Below are 19895 nucleotides of genomic sequence, written 5' to 3' on the forward strand. Positions count from 1 at the left end.
ACATTACTGTAAAACCTGTTTAGTTCCCCTAATGCAAACAAAAGTTGGACCCACAGAATAATGAACGTATTAATTGTGTAAAGAAAATTACAGTATACTACAGTCAACTTTCAAAACCAACTTTGCATTTCATTCATTGAGCTTCAAATGACAATTCCAGCCTCTCAGATGGTTAAGGTTTAATATTTTACATGGTTTGTAGACGGTTCCAAAGATGCAGAATAAGATCAATCACCGCAACTTTCCCACAATTTTGGCCCGCCTCCCGTGAGTTCCACCAATCATAGCAGCTCCCAGCGCAAACGTAATGCACGTACATCACCGAATTCACTTCCTTGTTTCTGGTTTGAAGATGCAGACGTGTGCGATAGTAATGTCTCTCATTGAGCAACAAAAATTACTGCTGAAGACCGTGATAAACAATTAACTCACTGATGTTCTTCAGCCAAGTAGAGCTAAACTGTTTTACAACCGTGCAATATTGTGGTGGAATAGTACAAAAAAACAAAAAAAATCATCCACTGATACACACTTCTTTTTCTTTTTTAAAAACACGAAACATATTAGAACGGCTGAAATGAGCTGACAACAGATCAGACCAATCACCATGATGGAAACTGTTGCATCCAGATCCATTAGAGCACTGAAAGAATGAAGTTAAATTAGATTAATTATTCCACCAAAGAACACCACGGAGTTATGTGATGATCAGCGTGTATGAATCCTTCCTCTGTTACCAACAACGCTCAAAAACAGACTCAGAGATGTGAATGAAATTCTCGGGGTCGGTCAGAAATGACACAAGGACCAAATGATTAGACTTCAGCAGTGATGCGGCTTCAAGTTTGGATCCACGGATTTGCTAGCAGCAAGGCGTCGGTAGCATCACGGTAACCATGGCAACAAGTGAACGCTACCTCAGCGGCCTGCTGACGATCACATGATTGTGATCCTCCAACAAATCTACCAATGTGGACGTATCGGAAATGACACAAAGAACAACTCATTAAATTGTGGGGGTGTTTCTGAGTCCCATCAATTCCCGTCTATGCCCGTTATGTTTATGTCACACGATTCGGTATGTAAACATGTAGACGACATGCCTGTGTTCAGCACAAGGTCAGGTAATGAAGTCTTGGTGGAGTACTGTGCTCTCTTCTTGTTAGTTGACGTGACAAGCCGTGAGCGTGTGAACACGTGTGTGTCAGGAAATGAAATTAACTTATAAAGCCACTGACAGATATGTCCATATATGATTCATTCAATAGTAAATTATCATTTTGTGCCGCAAATCTACCAACCACTTCATATTAAACCAGTATCTGGCTGCTGCTAATGTCCCACTGTGGTGTGCCAGCTTTTGTGGAAATGGATTGGAAGGTTAAATAATTAATTTCGGAATAAATACTGTCAATTACAGTGTTGAAACATGTTCTACAAGCTGGAAAAAAATGCAGCGTTTTAGCAATTGTCATTGTATCTTGCAATTTCATCACAACAAATAAGCTTAAAACATCGCAACTTTTATCGCAACTTTGTAGAAAAGCTGCCGCGAATTCAGGCATTTTCGGCCGCAACAATATCCTGGAGGGACTGTTTTTCTGTCTGGTTTGACAGCTGATTGGTTGGTTGTCGCCATGGTGATGTTAGGATACGTAAACTGAGGGGACCGAGGGGGCGGCTGGACTGGAATAAAAGCCGGGGAGTGTGATGGAGAGCGGACAGGCTGCTGCTGCGCTCTGCACTGGTGGCCAGATGTGAGAAGTTGGTGTGAAGTTGGAGTGAGTGTGATGCCTCCTGTGTGAGCTGCCATGTCGCTGTGGGTGATGGAGGTGGAAGACTGCAGACTGCGTGTCTTCCAGCTGTCGCTCCTCCTGCTCTGCTTCTCGGCTCTCCGCAGCTCAGCCATTGACACCGGTAAGTCCTCTGCTGATGGATGAGCTCTGGATCGCCATGAAAGCGCCACTTGGAAGTCTCCTCAGTTAATTTTCTCTGTGGCCAACGCTCGGAATAAACCCTGTTAGTGTTTAAGGTGTAAACAGCAGTACGTTTTAGAACAGTAGTGGAACAGCAGCAGCTAAAACCTGTCTGTTCACAATCTGAGAAAGCCCACAAAATACATGCATACAGGGTTAGGGTTAGGGACACTAACGTTCAAAGGTCTGAAGTCATTAGAAATGTTCTTATATTTGAAAGAAAAGCAGTTTTTTCTCGATGAAGATAACGTTTATTGAATCAGAAATCCAATCTAGACATTGTTAATGTGGTAAATGATTATTTTAGCTGGAAATGGCTGAGTCAATATATAATTGAGGGACTTTTGAAGTCCATGGGCTATATCTTGCATGCATTTTTATTAAAATGTTTCCATAATTATTTATTAGAAAATGACCAAAAAAATTGTCCAAAATGACTCAAAATTTGTCTAAAATGACTTGAAAATTACCCATAATTACAGAAAATCAGTCCAGAATGACATGAAATTTGCCCTAATTTCAATTCAATTCAATTTTATTTATATAGCGTCAATTACAGTCAAATCGTCTCAAGACGCTTTACAGAACCCATATGCCTGACCCCCAGAGCAAGCCCAAAGGCGACAGTGGCAAGGAAAACACCCTTTTAACAGGGAAGAAACCTCGAGCAGAACCCGGCTCTATATAGGGGGGACCCATCTGCCTGCTGGCCGGGCGGGTTGAGAGGGACAGAGGAGGGCAAGGGGGAGGGATGGGAGAAGAGGGAGGGGTGGGACAGCAAGGAAAACACAACACACATTTGGATACATGTATGACAAGATATGTGACACAAACAAAGTGTAAGCTAACATTGAAAACTGACTCATAGTTTACTCTTATGATGTACGGCTCTGACATTAAACATACTCCATATATAGCTAGCAGTAAAATTCAAACAGTACGTAGATTAGCATAGCAAGTATAGTGAAGGCGATGCAGAGTTGACTGGTGGAAAAGGGGAGTTGGAAGCGGAGGGCTGGAGGAAGGTCAGCAGCAGCATCCCACAGTGGACATGATGGAGACTGGACCAGCTGGTGGAACATCGACCGCAGATCTGAAGCATCCAGCTCTGGGACCAGGGACACTCGGAGAAATAGCACAGGGGGAAACAGAGTTAATGTAATGCAATAACGGTATACATATTAAATGTAAAGGTAGATAGAGAAGGGCTCAGTGCATCAAGAGAAGTCCCCCAGCAGCCTATAGGCCTATAGCAGCATGACTAGGGGCAGAACGAAGGGACGTCAAAGAGGGAGTCAGCTGTGCAAATGAAGACACAAGCTGAACCCCTGTGGGTCACCCTGTCAGCCCCAACTATAAGATTTGTCAAAAAGGAACGTTTTAAACCTGGTCTTAAAAATAGAGAGGGTATCTGCCTCCCGAACCCAAACTGGGAGCAGGTTCCACAGGAGAGGCGCCTGATAACTGAAGGCTCTGCCTCCCATTCTACTTTTAGAAATTCTAAGAACAACAAGTAAGCCTGCAGTTTGAGAGCGAAGAGTTCTACTAGGATAATATGGTACTATCAGATCTTTAAGATATGATGGAGATTGGTTATTAAGAGCTTTATATGTCAGAAGAAGGATTTTAAATTCTATTCTGGATTTAACAGGAAGCCAGGGAAGAGAAGCAAGTATAAGGGAAATATGATCTCTTTTGCTAACTCCTGTAAGTACTCCCGCAGCAGCGTTTTGGATCAACTGTAGATGTTTGAGAGAGCTATTTGGACAACCCGATAATAAGGAATTGTAATAGTCAAGCCTGGAAGTAACAAAAGCATGAACTAATTTTTCTGCATCACTCTGAGACAGGATGTTCCTGATTTTTACAATATTGCGCAGGTGAAAAAAGGAAGTCCTACAGACTTGCTTTATGTGTGAGTTAAAGGACATGTCCTGGTCAAAAATAACTCCAAGATTCCTCACAGTAGTACTGGAGGCCAACGTGATGCCATCCAGAGTAACTATTTGCTTTGAAAGCGAGTTTCTAAGATGTTTGGGGCCAAATACAATGACTTCAGTTTTGTCTGAATTTAGCAGTAGGAAGTTAAAAGTCATCCAAGTTTTAATGTCCTTAAGACAATCTTGCAGTCTAGCTAACTGATCAGTTTCATCTGGCTTCATCGATAAATACAATTGTGTGTCATCTGCATAACAATGGAAGTTAATACAATGCTTCCTGATAATATTGCCTAAAGGAAGCAAGTATAATGTGAAAAGTATCGGTCCTAAGACAGAACCCTGAGGAACTCCATGATTAACTTTAGTATGCTCAGAAGAGTTATTGTTGACATGCGCAAACTGGAACCTATCTGATAAGTAGGATTTAAACCAGTCCAGTGCTGTCCCTTTAATGCCAATTGAATGTTCTAGACGCTGTAATAAAATTTTGTGGTCGATTGTGTCAAACGCTGCACTAAGATCTAACAAAACAAGTATAGAGACTAGTCCATTATCTGATGCTATGAGAAGGTCATTAGTAACTTTCACCAGAGCTGTTTCTGTGCTATGATGCACTCTGAAGCCTGACTGAAACACTTCAAACAGATTATTCCTTTGTAAGTGTTCACATAATTGATTTGCAACTGTTCTTTCCAGAATTGTAGAGAGAAATGGAAGGTTGGATATTGGTCTATAGTTAGCTAACACATCTGGATCTAAAGTGGGCTTTTTAAGCAAAGGTTTGATGACAGCAACCTTAAAAGCCTGTGGTACATAGCCTGTTACTAGAGAGAGATTAATCAGATCTAACATTGAAGAATTAATTAAAGGTAAAATCTCCTTGAAGAGTCTAGTTGGGATAGGATCTAAAAGACATGTTGATGGTTTGGATGTAGAAACTGTTGAAATTAGTTCAGAGAGACATATAGGAGTGAAGAATTCTAAATGTTCATCAGGTCTAACAGCCAATTCAAAAGCATCTGTGACATTTGCAGGAAGGGCCAGATTAATTTTATCTCTAATCAGAACTATTTTATGTGTAAAGAAGCTCATGAAGTCGTTACTGGTTAAAGCTAAAGGAATACAAGGTTCAACAGAGCTCTGACTCTTTGTCAGCCTGGCTACAGTGCTAAAGAGAAACCTAGGGTTGTTCTTGTTCTCCTCTATTAAAGATGAATAGTATGTTGTCCTAGCATTACGAAGAGCTTTTTTATAGATTACTAGACTATTTTTCCAAGCCACATACACTACCTCTGAATTAGTGGAATACCACTTTCTTTCCAGCTTTTGGGATGCCTGCTTTAAAGTCCGCAGCTGGGAATTATACCAAGGAGCAAGTCTTTTCTGAGATATAACTTTCTTTTTTACAGGTGCAACACTATCAAGAGTTATACGCAGTGAGGCTGAAGCATTATTAACATAATAATCCACTTCTGTGGGGGTAAAATTATAATATTTGCCTTCTGATTTATCAGTAAATGTTGCTGAAGTAAACAGTGAAGGTATTATTAAATGACTTGAAAATGATCTAAAAGACACAAAAATGATCCAAAATTATGAGATACGATCCAAACGGACATAAAAATTGTTAAAATTGACAAGAAAATTGTCCAAAATGACTCAGAAATTGTCGAGGTCAAGATATAACTGAGGTCCATGGGATATACTGTGCATACATTTTTGTTAAAAGTAAAAAAAAAAAAAAATGTTTTTATGTTCGTGGTGATCATGTCTTTACAAATTCCATAATTATTTGGTATGGAAACAATCACTTATTAATTTTTTTTTAAAATGACCGAATATCACTAAAATGCCCACTAAATAATCATCTGAATTTAATACATAACCATCTTCTAATTAGCTAAACAATAATAAAATGAGCTGATTCAGAAATAGTTTGGATTGTGTTCTTTTTATTAAGTTGAGATATTCCATCCATCCATCCATCCTCTTATACACCGCTTTATCCTCACTAGTGTCGCGGGGGGTGCTGGAGTCTATCTCAGCTGACTCGGGCGAAGGCAGGGGACACCCTGGACAGGCCACCAGTCTGTCACAGGGCTACATATACAGACACACAATCACACTCACATTCACACCTACGGACAATTTAGAGTAATCAATTAACCTCAGCATATTTTTGGACTGTGGGAGGAAGCCGGAGTACCCGGAGAAAACAAGTTGAGACAATCATGACAGATATTTCTTTTTTGGCAGTATATCAAATTTTATATGGAAAACAAATTACATCACTTTCCACTAAGTTCCCTGATACAAAAACACCTCTCCAGGAAGTGCGTTAATTCCAGATCACATGACCTGCTCCACATGATGTCATTTCCCCCTGAAGAAAAGACTGGCCAGACGCCAAGGCTTTCTGAGTTACTTAGTGTAAAGTAGTGTGTGAGTCAAGAGTGGATTTATCGCATGTCAACAGGTTTACTACAAGGTTGATGCTACAGGTACGGACCCGTAGTATCTGTACTAGAGGTACAGACCCGTTAAGGTCACTGAAGAGCTGGCGCCGGTTAACTACTATTTGCTGCACATTACAGGCAGTTTATATGAATGACTTTGACGGCGAACATTGTATAATTTAACCAAAAATACACCGTCTCCTCTCACACTTTAGACATTGCAGTTTTTACGCTTTTAGACGCCGTGTATAAATTGTTTGAAGTCCAGCTCCTATTAATTAGTTTACCGCGTTCAGTGGTGGAAGCGGCTGACGAACTCCATTGCAAATGTTCCCATTTAATTTCGGACACTAATTTACAAGATAAAGTTAAGGATGCCGAATATGAAACAAACACTCGTGAATGGTGAGGAGCAGCTCTTTAATTCGGCATGAATTAAAAAAAAACACAAACTCGATTTACTGTGATATTGTGAGATTTGTTTGTGGTTAGGTAACTTAGCCATTCAACAGAGTCCGCTAACATTAAAGTGACTGTGATAGTGTCTGTGTTGACAGACGTAGAAAATACGTCAGGGTTTTGTTTAGGTTGTTAATATGTAATAGTCTGTCGCTACTTTTGAAGGTAAAAAATACTTTTCGTTTGCTGGCTGTTAGTTCCGCCATTTGTTTTGTTTGCTGTTTGTGCTTTATTAGAACAGGGTCACGTGAATAAAAAGTTTTGCTATTTTTAATAGTAGTGCTGATTTCAACCCCCAAATCGCTGTCCGTGAAAAAGTCAGATAATGATATTTATAAGACATTATGCATGATAGAAAAGAGAACAGCAGATGACTGACATGACAGGCTCGGCACGCAGATTCACCTCGAATCACGGAAGCGCCTTCATCACTCGGATTACCAAGCCGGCTCATTAATATTTAGGCTACGGGTACGGGTCCGTATCTGTAGACACTACCTTACTACAATATCTTTATAAATACCTTTCAATTCTACTCAATTGTACATATAATATTTAGAAGAATCTTTCTCTAAAATGCCGTGTGGTGTTTGGTTATAGACGGCCATGTTGATTTTAGGCCTCAAAACATCAAAAATGTCCACTATGATACAAAAAGTTCAGCAATTATAGATTGACCCAGCTGGTTGATTTTGATTTTGGTAGCAACAAGGCAGTGGTTAAATTATTGGTCTATCAGTATATATGGATAATTTGAATTTACAGTAATTTGGTTATTGTACTGCTATGCCGACCTCTACAGAGCAGGTGCATCGTCTGTGTCAAAGTGACGAGTCAGCCTTAGGTGTATTTAAAAGAACTGACTGTTAGATATTTCTGTGTGTCTGTACAGGAGACACATTCAACTAAGGCTGGTGTTTTTCTGACTCTGTGAAAAACAGCATATTTACTTATATATATACTACTGGTCAAAAGTTTGGGGTCACTTCGAACTGTCCGGTGTTCTAATGCTACATTGTGCTAGCTAATGGTGTTGAAAGGCTCATTGATGATTAGAAAACCCTTGTTCAGTTATGTTAGCACATGGATAAAAGTGGGAGTTTTCATGGAAAACATGAAATTGCCTGGCTGACCCCAAACTTTTGAACAGTAGTGTATGAGCTGAACATGTTGCCATTTGGCGATTGGAAGTTGTAGAATCTGTACGTTGAGATAATGCTACAATATTATTGCAATCTTATTGCAGTCATAAACATTAACTAAAATAACAGCAGGAGAAACTAAACCTATTTTTGTGAAGGAAAAACAACAAAAGCACTCAGAGAGCGCCGTACTTCTCCAAGGCTGCTCAGTCATTGTATGACTTCTGACAGATGAAATCTTTAAACAATCCGTGGTCCGCAGCTGGATTTGTACTAGGATCAGAATCATGTGATCATCAGCAGCCAGTTGACGTTCACAGTTACAGTGGGTTACAGGGAATTACATAGTTATGTAGTTAGTGCCACAATCTCACAATGATACAGAAATCTTTAACAAAACGGTGAATCCAGACTATAAAATGCATCACTGCTGAAATCTACTCACTTAGTCATTGTGTCATTTCTGACCTTCCCTGAAAACTTCATCCAAATCCATTTGTCTGTTTTTGATTAATGTTGCAAACAGACAGACAGACAGACAGACAAACCAATGCCGATCTTCATGTAACTCTTTGATGGACAGGATGGACATATCAAAAGATAGGGTTAGGGTTAGGGAAGTGATGTTTTGGGATAGCATGAATTTTAGCCATGACCATTACTTTGGTTTGGGCTGATACATTTGGTCGTCCAGAACGGGGTTTGTCCATGACACGGCCCATTTCTTTAAAGTTTTTAACTACCTTCACCACCATAGAAAAGTCAAGTGGAATCCTCCTTGGATGACGTGTGTTAAATTCATCTGCTATCTTTCCATGTATCCGTCCTTCATGTCCACTGAGAAGTACCAGTTCAACTTTCTTCTGTCGACAAAGCCATATTTAATCTGTAGAGGCAACAAAATTATTGTTATTAAGATTTCCTATGTGTCCAGATTTTAAGTACACCCTGTATTTCTTTATTATTTTATTGGTGTGGCTGTAGGGACATTTTTTTCTGGCAGAATTGTTTTGGTAATTTTGTCATTAAATAATAAACTAAAGATTCAAAATGTTTAAAGCGTGAAGTAATAAAGTTGGGTGTTATGACAAAATATACAGTGAAATTTTAGAAGTTTTCCAACCATCAAAGAGCTTGTTGGAAATGGAACAAAATAAGACTTACTGCCATGGTGATTTTGAAATGATATTACAATACACAATAATATCATTCTGACATTACATAATGATAGCTATTATATATTCATCGATAGTTTATTCCATCATGTTGTCTGTTGTGTTTATGTGCCTCGCTTTGAGTAAAGTATGAGGTCTAAAGTAACATACACCCTTCACTGTGACGCCAGTGTTAGGATGACACATGCGTGGACTGTGAGGCTGGTGCCCTTTCCCACACAATGCCGTCTCAGAGACATTTCTCACTACAGTGTGTCACTTAGGACCTTGACCCTCTGGATTTGTTCACTGAAATTGACTGCATTTATAATGATTGGGTTTAAAAGGAGCTGAACTTTCAGCATGTAAAATTCTTTACTGAGGACTCAGCGCCTTCAGTCGCCCATGTTTTGGATGGTGTGCCCTCAAGGTTTTGTATTTACTCGCTCAGTGTGGAGGGGATGAGTGTTTCCCACCAACAGGGGCTCCAGGGCTTTTTGGACATTCCTGGAGGTCAGTGCAGGCGGATCTAGTTGTCTCCCAGGGAAACGGAGCTAATAAACTCCAGGGGTGGTCATAAATTTTCTCATTCTTTGGCCTGTGGCCCAGAGTCCGGGGGCTGTAGGTGACTAAGAGGGGGCAGTTGGAGCAGGATCTGCCCAACCATGCATCCTAGTTGTGTCTGTCGATGAGCCATGAACTGCTTCTCAAACTACCACCACACAGATCGTATGCTTGACCTAGCAGACCACGTTTACACTGAGAGTCTGAGCAGAATCAAAATACGTTGTAGTTTGATCTGTAACGTCAACTGAATGTTCCATTTCCAGCTGCCTGGTCTCTAAATATCCACACTTTGACTCTGATAGTGCAGTCTAAAAGAGTCCTGTTTGTTTTTATCCACCTATTTTGGTTCCTTGAAACTATTTGAGAAGTTATTTATGAACTCTGGATGGAGATATCTAGAACAACAGTGCATTATAAACAATAATAAGCAAATCTTAAGACTGCTGAAAATGTAGACAGCAATGTAAAAATTCAATGCAACAAACATGAAAATGCCTGTGATCAGTGAAACTAAAGTGAGTGCACATGATTTCCATCAGCCAAACTACAATCAACATGTAGTTGTAAAATGCTTTGTAAATAGCAGAAACGTCTAAATAATAATAATAATAATAATAATAATAACTGTTTCGTAAGATTAGAAAACACTGTGTTAATATAACACCTGAAGAGTAAACAACCATCAACAGGTTGCATTTTCATGAGGAATCATTTGTACGTTGTCCTAATTACAGTTTACAGTATACAGCCCATAGCGTCATTTTTCTGTATGTTAGGTACCAAGAGAAATACCAGTTCTTAAAATACTGGTACAGTACTGGGAATTTTCAGCTTTTTTTATTTACTACACCATTATCAAGCACTTTAAAGTGAGAGGGCAACCCATGTCATTTGTCAGTTTTGCTCTGTAATGTAAAAGATGGAGACAGAAGTTATTCTGTGTTTGTTGCTGAGCATTCAGTCTCTGGTGTTCTTTTCTTGTCAGTGAATGTCGTGGACTTTTGTGGCCAGACGATCCGTGATGATGGTATGATTGTCAACTCCCACCAGGAATCCAAGAAGTACTACTTTGTGACTATGGGTACCGACTGTCACCTCACCATGCAGGCCAGCTCTCTGAAGGACAAGGTCCAGTTCCATTTTCGCTTCTTCCTGGTCTACAGCTTGCTTAGAGTGGCCCCTCTGAGTCCTGCCCCTCTCTTCCCAGAGTCCCCTCGTGGCTCCGCCCCTCTTAACCCCAGACTTGAACCTACCTCTGGTGAGACACTGGGAGACCCATGTCATGCTGGCTCATACGTTCAGTTTTATGATGGTCGGGACAAGAGCTCACCTCCCCTCGGACCTCCTCTTTGTGGGAAGAGCCCTCCCCGGCCAGTGCTGTCCACAGGAAACTACCTGACCCTACGGCTGGTGACCAGGGGCACTCAGCCCAGGGTGGACTTTGTGGGGGATTTCACTTCCTTCAGACTGGGTAAGTCTGACCTTGTTAGTTCTGACATAGGCAAACAAAGTTAAGGTTTGGTTAGGGTTAGTGTTGAAAGGAATCCTTATTAACTGTTGCCAGGTAAGAGGACACCAGCAACAGTAGTCTCCTGTCTTAAAAAAACACTCTATTTCTATTGTACTTCAAGTCTCCTTCCTGTTCAGGTAATCTGGTCAGAATTGGATAACTCTATCTTACATCTACACTTGCGGAAAGGAAGGCAAACAAACTGCATCGATAACTGCAGTGACTGCATCATCTACTGATTTAACATTTCATTTTGCATGAATAAAATAGCACATTCAGTGCCAGGTAAAATAACGAAAAAATAAATAAATTAAGTTGGGCTTCTCACAGTTGAGCTCACAATGAATACAAGTTGCATCCATCCATCCATCCATCCATCCATTCATCCATCCATCCATCCATACATCCATCCATACATCCATACATCCATTATCTCCATGATACAATTAAGGTCGTGGGGGCTGGAGTTTATCCCACCTGACTTTAGGTCGGTGTCCACTAGATCAGGCAATTTCCCACGTCCCATTTATTGTCTATGTAAAACGCACCGCGTTACATGCTGGTCCGGTTGCAGTGCATTTCAAGCTGTGAGATGGTGCATCTCCCTGGAGCAGGCCACAGCTCATTTGCATTAATTAGACTCCACTTCTACTTCATGTCAGTTCAATGTGGCATGCAGAGGCCCGATACATCATGAAAATTTTGTCAAATGTTTTCAGAAATACTTTTTGCTGAACTGTTTTCACAATAAAAGAGAAAATTTGTGACCGAGCAGCCATGTTGGTCTGGTTTAAAATCCAGGAGCAGACAGCTTCTGAGTCTATGCGTTTGTCCAATCAGGGCCAGGCAAGATAGTTGGAGAAGAAGGTAGGCAGGAGTTGAACACCGGCTACTGGCCTCAAGTACACGCCCACCAAGTGGGTGATTTTCAAAAGTGGTGTGTGTACATGCTGGGAAAACACATCTAGTGGACATGTAGCATGAGGGCGAAGGTAGGGGACACCTGGACAGGTCACCAGTCTGTCACATAGAGACACAGAGACAAACAATCACACTCAAATTCACACCTACAGACAATTTAGAATCACCAAATAACCTCAGCATGTTTCTGGATTGTGGGAGGAAGCTGGAGAATGTGGAGAAAACCCACACTTGAATAGGGTGAACATGCAAACTCCATGCAGAAAGATCCCAGGCCCAGGCCAGGATGTGAACCGGAGATGTTCTAACTGCAAGGTGACAGTGCAAACCACTGAGGCACTGTGCAGACTTATACAAGCTTCAGCTTATAATTATAATACACTTTGAATTGGGGTCCAACCTTTTAGCCATATTTAAAAAGGAGGCAGAAATACAACCAAGTATTGCTCAACTTGGTAAATACTTTCAATCAACTTAAACATTTATTTGATAGGTAAAACGGGGGCTGCACAGTGGAATAGTGGTTAGCATTTTCGCCTTCCAGCGAGAAGATCCCTGGATTGCGTCCCGGGATATTTCAGGGATGTTCTCCCTGTGCATGCGTGGGTTTTCTCTGGGTACTCCAGCTTCCTCCCACAGTCCAAAAATATGCTGAGGTTAATTGATTATTCTAACCAGTAGGTGTGAGTGATTGTTTGTCTGTATATGTAGCCCTGCGACAGACTCACGTCCTGTCCAGGTGTCTCCTGCCTTCACCCCAAGTCAACTGAGATAGGCCCCAGCCCCCTGTAACCCTAATAAGGATCAAGCAGTGTATAGATAATTGATGGATGCTAAAACTGGAACTAATCAGTCAGCGGTATTAGATATTTTATGTGAACATATGTGTCACATTTGTTGGGATGGGAAGAGATTCTTGTAGAGTCACTTATATCTACGGTTGATTTGTTTTTTACAAATCATATGTAAGAGTAATATTGCAAGCCTATTTGAAAAACTGACTCGCAGTGTGCTGATATGCTGATGAAAAATCTTCAAAGAAAACTTCTCTTCCAGGTGCCTTTCATCATCACTTATGAATAATCTCAAAGTTTAGATATCTGACCCAAGCCTTTCTCTTTTTCACTGTCTCACTCAATGGCATGTTTCTCTTTAGGTTTTAACCAATCAGAGTGCAGCAGTGAGCCCTACTTCACCTGCAGGAATGGGAAATGCATCCCTCTAAGTCTGGTCTGCGACGACAAAGGCATTGACAACTGTGGCGATGGAAGCGACCTGGAGGAAAACCTCACCACAGGATGTAAAGGTCAGTGGGATGATACTGCTGTGTTGTGGTCCTGATACGGTATCAAGCAGACCTTCCAAAGCCTCCATTTCTGGTAGAAATTCTGAAGAATTTAGAGTACTATAACAAGTGTGTGAAGTGTGTGAAATGTATCTTGAAGTACAACAACAAACAGTTGACCCAAATATTTCAATCATCAGCAGGTCAGCTTTTACCTACTGAACCTCCGCCACCGATGGCAACCCCACCCCACCCTTTGTGAATCCACCCGCAATGCCAAGTCCAACTCATAAGAAATGTCCCGTGCCAGACAGCGCTCCTAGTCACGAATCAGTAACGGGTGAGTGAGCAATGTGACATAGTAAGTATTTATTATTTACCTACCACGAAGACTTTCCTCAGTAAGCAAAAATAACTCAGTGTAATGCACAATGTTTATTCCCTGTTGGTTGGCCTGATAGTAGAACATAGAAGTAATGGTGGTGACCATTGCATTGTTAATTTCACCAAAAGACTTGCAAACCAATAAATGGTGATGGATTCTCACGGCCGAAAGAGGCCTTTTGAGTGATCTGTCTCTATTCCGATGTCAGTGGTGCAAACAGAGACTGTCTGGACCAACCCGTCAGCTTGTGATTACTTTTACACTGGGCCAAGTCTGGCTATTCTGTTCTGACTGTCTGTTCAACTGAGAGTGAAAAAAGGGGTTCACATTTGCCTGCTGTGCAAATTACTAGCTGTTTTATTAGCTGAGATGCATTTCAGTGCACTCTGGTCTGCCGGGGTGAGTGGCCACCGATGAACCAACAGGATGTAGTTGAATTAGTTTTGTTTTCTAACAACATATTTAAACCATTTCTGGTCTCCGGATCTATCAATATATATGGATGACTTTAATTTGCAGTAATTTGTTTAATGTACTGTTGCATTAACCTCTACAGAGCAGCATCATCTCTGTCAAAGTGACTAGTCGGCTTTAGGTGTATTTGTCAGGACTGTTAGCTCTTTCTGTATGTCTGTACAGGACACACATTCAATTGAGGCTGGTGTTTTTCTGACTGTGAAAAACTGCATATTTACTAATATTTACACCACTGTTCAGAAGTTTGGAGTTACTTAGAAATTTCCTTATTTTTGAAAGAAAAGCATTTTTTCCATTAAGATAACAGTTAATTAATGATAAATCCAGTCTAGACATTGTTAATGTGGTAAATGACTATTGTAGCTGTAAACAGCTGATTTTTAATGGAATATCTCCATAGGGGTACAAAGGAACATTTCAGCAACCATCACTCCTGTGTTCTAATGCTACTTGTGTTAGCTAATGGTGCTGAAAGGCTCATTGATGATTAGAAAACCCTTGTGCAGTTATGTTAGCCCATGGCTAAAAGTGGGAGATTTCTTCCGAAACATGAAATTGTCTGGGTACCCAAAACTTTGAAATATAGTGTATGTCTCTATAAATTCTGGACTGTTCATCCACAGTTCTGTACTTTTAGCATATGTTCTCCATTTACTAGACATTACACATCTCTTTTTGGTAGTCTCACTTCAGTAACCCATTCTGCAGAACGAATGGTTGGACTGCACCACACTATGATCTGCCAGGAGGAGGGAACTCTTGTTTGAATTCTCAAATCATCTTGACAGAGCTAAACAACGGATGCAGCTTTGTGTTCCCTAAAAATAGTGATGAGTGGAATGTTGTAATGGATATTTGCTTGCAGAGAATGAGCACTGTCATTGAAATGGATAATCCTGTAAAAGAAAAAAAGCAAAAAACAAGTTACAGGAGGCCTTACTGCAAAATCCAAATCCTCTGTAAAACTTGAAAACTTCAGTGGGTAAGTTGCTAACCAGGAGAAAGCATCATTACTCCACCCAAGGATGCGAGTTATGAGATGATCGCAAACATTGGGCCTCAATTCCATGACGCGTTCGTAGAACGGCTTTAAGAACTCCCAAGAGAAAGTACGCGGATTCACGAAGCGTTCTTGACAAGTCAAATCTGTTCTTAGGAGGGAGATATGCGCCGGATTCCAAGAAGAGTCCTCTACGAACACCCTCCCCTCATTAACATGACATTTACATTGTATTGACTTGTAAATGTAAAAGGTACATCCTCTAAACTTCCTTATAAGGCAGCAGCAAGAGAGTGTTTGAGACACGTGAGCACTGGAGTGCAGGTGAAACTCCGCCCACCAGAGTGATGGTCATTTCTGGAGATGACAGAGCTTCAAACAGCCAATAAAGTCTGACCTGAGACAGCTAAACTTTTATACTCAGAAAGGGTGTGTGTCGTAATAAAACACCCTCTGCCCCTGCTGCAGTGACAGATAAAACTGCCCAGGCCATGTCCGCCTTGTCTCCCCGGTCAGCGCGCGCGTGCACACCGGGACGCGTGCACGTGGCGGCGGTCAGCGTGCGTGCACGTCGTATTGGTCATTGCGCTTGTACCTCCCACAGACCTCTAAACAAGTTAATGTGACCAAGTGCAGCTTCAGATCTAAAATCTGATTTTGAGTTTAACTGGCACTGAACTATAAAACCATTGATCACTAAAATTCACTTGAATAAATCTAGTTTTAAATTAAATAATTTGTGGTAATATTTGAATCATTTTAAGAAAGAAATTCAAATTTTTGGATCAGTTTTGACTGTAACAAAATTCTAAAAGAGCAGATTTTTTGTGCGTAAGAGTCCTCCTGAGTGTTCTTAGAATTTGTTCTTACTTTTAAGAACAGGTCAGTTAAGAACACGTTCGTGAATGCCAAAAATCTTCTTAAAAAGGCTCTAAGAACAGATTTGTTCTTAAGAACACTTCATGAATGAGGCCCATTGTCTGTCTGTGTGCAACATTACTCAAAAAAGACGGATTTGAATGAAAGGTCTGAAATGACACTAGGACCATCTCATTAGATTTTGACTGTGATGCGGCTTACAGTCTGGATCCACGGATTTGTTGACGATTTCTGGATCATTGCCAGACAGTGGCACAACATCACTGTAACCATGACAACAAGTGAAAACTACGGTTTCTGTCCTCTTGTGATGGTTTTGTGAAACTTGATCTGAAATTTATCTTGTTGTTGACCCTCAGTGATTTTTATGTTACATGACAGTTTCATTATGTCTTCTTACCAGAACTAACTAGTACCTAGAGCTGAAATAATGAATGATTAATCAAATAATTCACTTAAATTATATTCAGTTCTATTCATACTTTGCACACTTCCAGCAAGGTCAAGACCTTCCAGTATTATAAAGAGACATGCAACAATAACTGTTTAAGCAAGAGGCAAAACTCTTTTTAAACTGACGGAAACCTTCAGCATGGCTGGATGACCATCAGCTAAAGATATGAGCAAGGATAAACAATAAGACTGAGCAGGTCAATGAGGTCAGTAACCACGGATCAGAAACATGCTGCTCCAGAGCAACAGATATCTGTATGCATAGAAACAGAAAGGACAAAGCCAAAATGAAGGGGGAGAGAAGACACAAAGTTAATTGTATGCAGTTGTTGTATATGAATGTATGTAGAGTGAAGGGGAGGAGAGAGGAGGGGTGCTCAGTGCATCACGGCTAGTTTTACAGAAGTCTAGGTCAATAACTAAGATATGATTAAATAAATAAGAGATGGTTTGGGTCACCTGCACAGGAAAGTTTTAAGTGAGGGTGTCAACCTTCCAATCCCACACTGGGAGCAGGTTTCCCAGATATATTGTTTGAAGTGTTTTCCACTGTTAATGGTATACTTAAATATGGCTGTTAAGTAAAATAAGTATTTTATAATATTTTGCCTCTCTTATTTCCAGACTCTCCCACCTCCTTGTCCCTGTTAATTCTCTACATCATCCTGGGCATCGTGGCGGGAGGCACAGTGCTCTGTTGGTGCTGCTGGACACCTGGATGGTTTCTATGGCGCATCAGCATCTGCCGCTTCTTACCCTGCTGCAACTCGGTCTGTGCTTCCTGCCAGTTCTGCACTCACAACTGCACCCACAATCAAGAGCACCGACTGGCAAAAGTCACCCCACACACACCGGTCAATGGGACACCAAGGGGCACAGCTGCTACCACCAACAGTGCTGAGGAAAATGTTGCCACAGCAGCTGTGTAGAGCTGAGGGACTGTCCACCTGATCAGCGCTGGCATACAGAGATGTGGAGACAATATGCTAATGCTGAGCTGCAACCAGTGACCAAGAATCTTTCTAATCAAGGTTGGATTGATGTGGTCTACAATGGGATGTTGTAGACCACATCAAGCATAAACTGTGGGCTGTATGCTTTTAATGCTGGTGAGACTGTTGTTTTTGTTTCTACCGTATGAGAAGGTAAAGCAGGGTATAGTTGGATGAAGAATTGTATCAAAGCATAAATGTATCTGAAAGAGAAAACAGTTTTGTTAATGTCACACAGTTTACCTGTTTTGAAATTGTCTTACATGACATGATGGCATCTTAATCTGTTTGAGAGGCTGCCTCTTAAGTTTGACAACTTCATCAGTTATCAGAACACGCAGTGATGATTGTAAAGAACTTGTCTGTTCGCTGTTTTCACCATGTCTTACAAGTCAACATGTAGTTATGCAGTGAAACTACACTTCCAATCCACAGCTTTGACCAAAAGTATGCCCTGGACACACACAGAGAAAAAAGCCCCGGAGTCGGCCACCTGGTGACAACAGCTGCTCTGCCCGGGAGACCTTTCCTCTCCTCCCAGCAGTCTGCTGTTGTTCCTCATAATAGCCCGTGTGAAGTGTGGACAATGAAGCACAGAGTCATCTAGTGTCTAGAAGTTAGGTTCAACTTAAGGAAATTAAGTATGAACTTCTAACATGCTATAGTCTGCACACAATAAATGCATGACAGTTCTTCAACTTCAACTTTTTTATTTGTCCCCTGAAGGCATTTATTATGCAGCAGTTACACAAACATTCACGATAAACAAACAACAAAAACAATAAAAAAAAACAATTTAAAAGAAACGTTTAAAAAATACAGTAAAAACACAATAAAAACATTAATATATCACGCAAAACCTAAGATAGATAAGGACATTAGAAGCAATTTAGGCCATTTAGTGTAGTTCAGTGCAAACAGTCACGTAGTCAGCAGCAGCACGACAGAATAAAGTAAACAAAAACAGGACAAAGTGCAGCATAGGATGTGATTCAGGCTAATTAAACAACTCAAATCAGTCAAGCTTTGTCAGCTTAAGTACCTAGAACTAGCCGTGGCTGTGGGCGGCACATTTCTGAGGATTACAGCTGAAACACTGAAGGATAAAATGACCGTAATTCACAATTAAAGTAAATGAAGTATAATTAAAATATGTTCAGAATGAAATAATAATGTAAATTATTTCACAAAAAAACAGTTTGATAAGTATTCATCGTTCTCCTTTATAATCACATGAAGTGCTGAAACCAGAAAAGGCTGTCATTTCCTGAAGTGTGCACGTCATGGCTGTCTTCCAGTCATGTCGCCCATCAGTGTGTTAAGTTTGTGTGGTAGTGGACTGACAAGTGACTCTCTCAAGAGGATTTTTTGGGGTAAATTAAGTCCTCTCTGACCTTATTTTCTATCATCATGTGACTGTTGACTCACATCTGCTTTTTTAAACATGTTGGTGATGGTAAAAGCTCGTTTTTTTCGCCATGTTAGCAGCCCTGCCCAAGCAATGGCAACGCTGGCTGTCTGGTCAGTGACCTGGTTCATCAGCCTGGACTTTGTCAGGACCACTGATGTTCTGCCAGTGAAATGTGGTTTTGAGTGAACTGTATCTCTGAATAGATAACCACTGTATTTGGTACACACATCCATATGCCTGTTTATATACTCCAGATTATGCTTTTTTCTTCTGAGAACCGAAGAAGCCTGTTTGATAAATGCTGAAAAACCTTAAAGAACCACAAGGAGAAGTCCATCTTTTCTTTACTTAGGCTTTTAGGTGCATGCACATTTATACTCTTCACAGGGTGAACTGTGATCTTTTGATTTCCATGTGGTGCCATAATCAGGCCAAAGTTTGAATTAGTCCAGTATTTTTATGATCAAAGACCTGCACAACTGATCACAAACCTAAATCTACTCTAGTAGCATACTTGCATGTTAGATGGTGGCCATGGTCATGCCAAACCAACACTGTCTCCACAAAATCCCATTCCAATTCATCCATCCATCCATCCATTCTCCATACACCACTTTATCCTCACTAGGGTCGCTGGAGTCTATCCCAGCTGACTCGGGTGAAGGCGGGGGACACCCTGGACAGGTCACCAGTCTGTCACAGGGCTACATATACAGACAAACAACCACACTCACATTCACACCTACGGGCAGTTTAGAATAACCAATTAACTTCAGCACCAAGTAAATCCCTCTATATTTCTCAGTACATTGCCATTTTAAAATCTGGTGTCTGTTGCGATATTCCTGCACTGGCGCACTCGTAGCAATATGATCTGCATCCACCACA

The 19895-nt window shown here is 40.8% G+C and overlaps 1 protein-coding gene across 9 annotated transcripts in view; it reads left to right on the plus strand.

Annotated features, from left to right (window-relative positions):
* The first annotated feature begins 1660 nt into the window (after positions 1 to 1660).
* The window catches only part of ldlrad2 (low density lipoprotein receptor class A domain containing 2), a 200791-nt gene continuing 182556 nt past the window's right edge, over positions 1661 to 19895 (plus strand). The window contains exons 1-5 of one of the 9 annotated variants that reach the window (XR_007941829.1): positions 1661 to 1917; positions 10680 to 11165; positions 13282 to 13431; positions 13614 to 13750; positions 17229 to 19332. Coding sequence is in view for 6 of the 9 variants with exons in the window: in XM_051948077.1 (XP_051804037.1) it covers positions 1812 to 1917; positions 10680 to 11165; positions 13282 to 13431 (742 nt within the window). In the remaining 3 variants the exon portion in view is untranslated. Of the gene's footprint in view, positions 1918 to 10679; positions 11166 to 13281; positions 13432 to 13610; positions 13751 to 17228; positions 19333 to 19895 lie in introns of those variants that run through there. The other 8 variants (XR_007941827.1, XR_007941828.1, XM_051948077.1 and 5 more) reach the window with 8 other exon arrangements.

The sequence above is a fragment of the Acanthochromis polyacanthus genome, chromosome 5 (assembly GCF_021347895.1).
Source record: "Acanthochromis polyacanthus isolate Apoly-LR-REF ecotype Palm Island chromosome 5, KAUST_Apoly_ChrSc, whole genome shotgun sequence".
NCBI lineage: Eukaryota > Metazoa > Chordata > Actinopteri > Pomacentridae > Acanthochromis > Acanthochromis polyacanthus.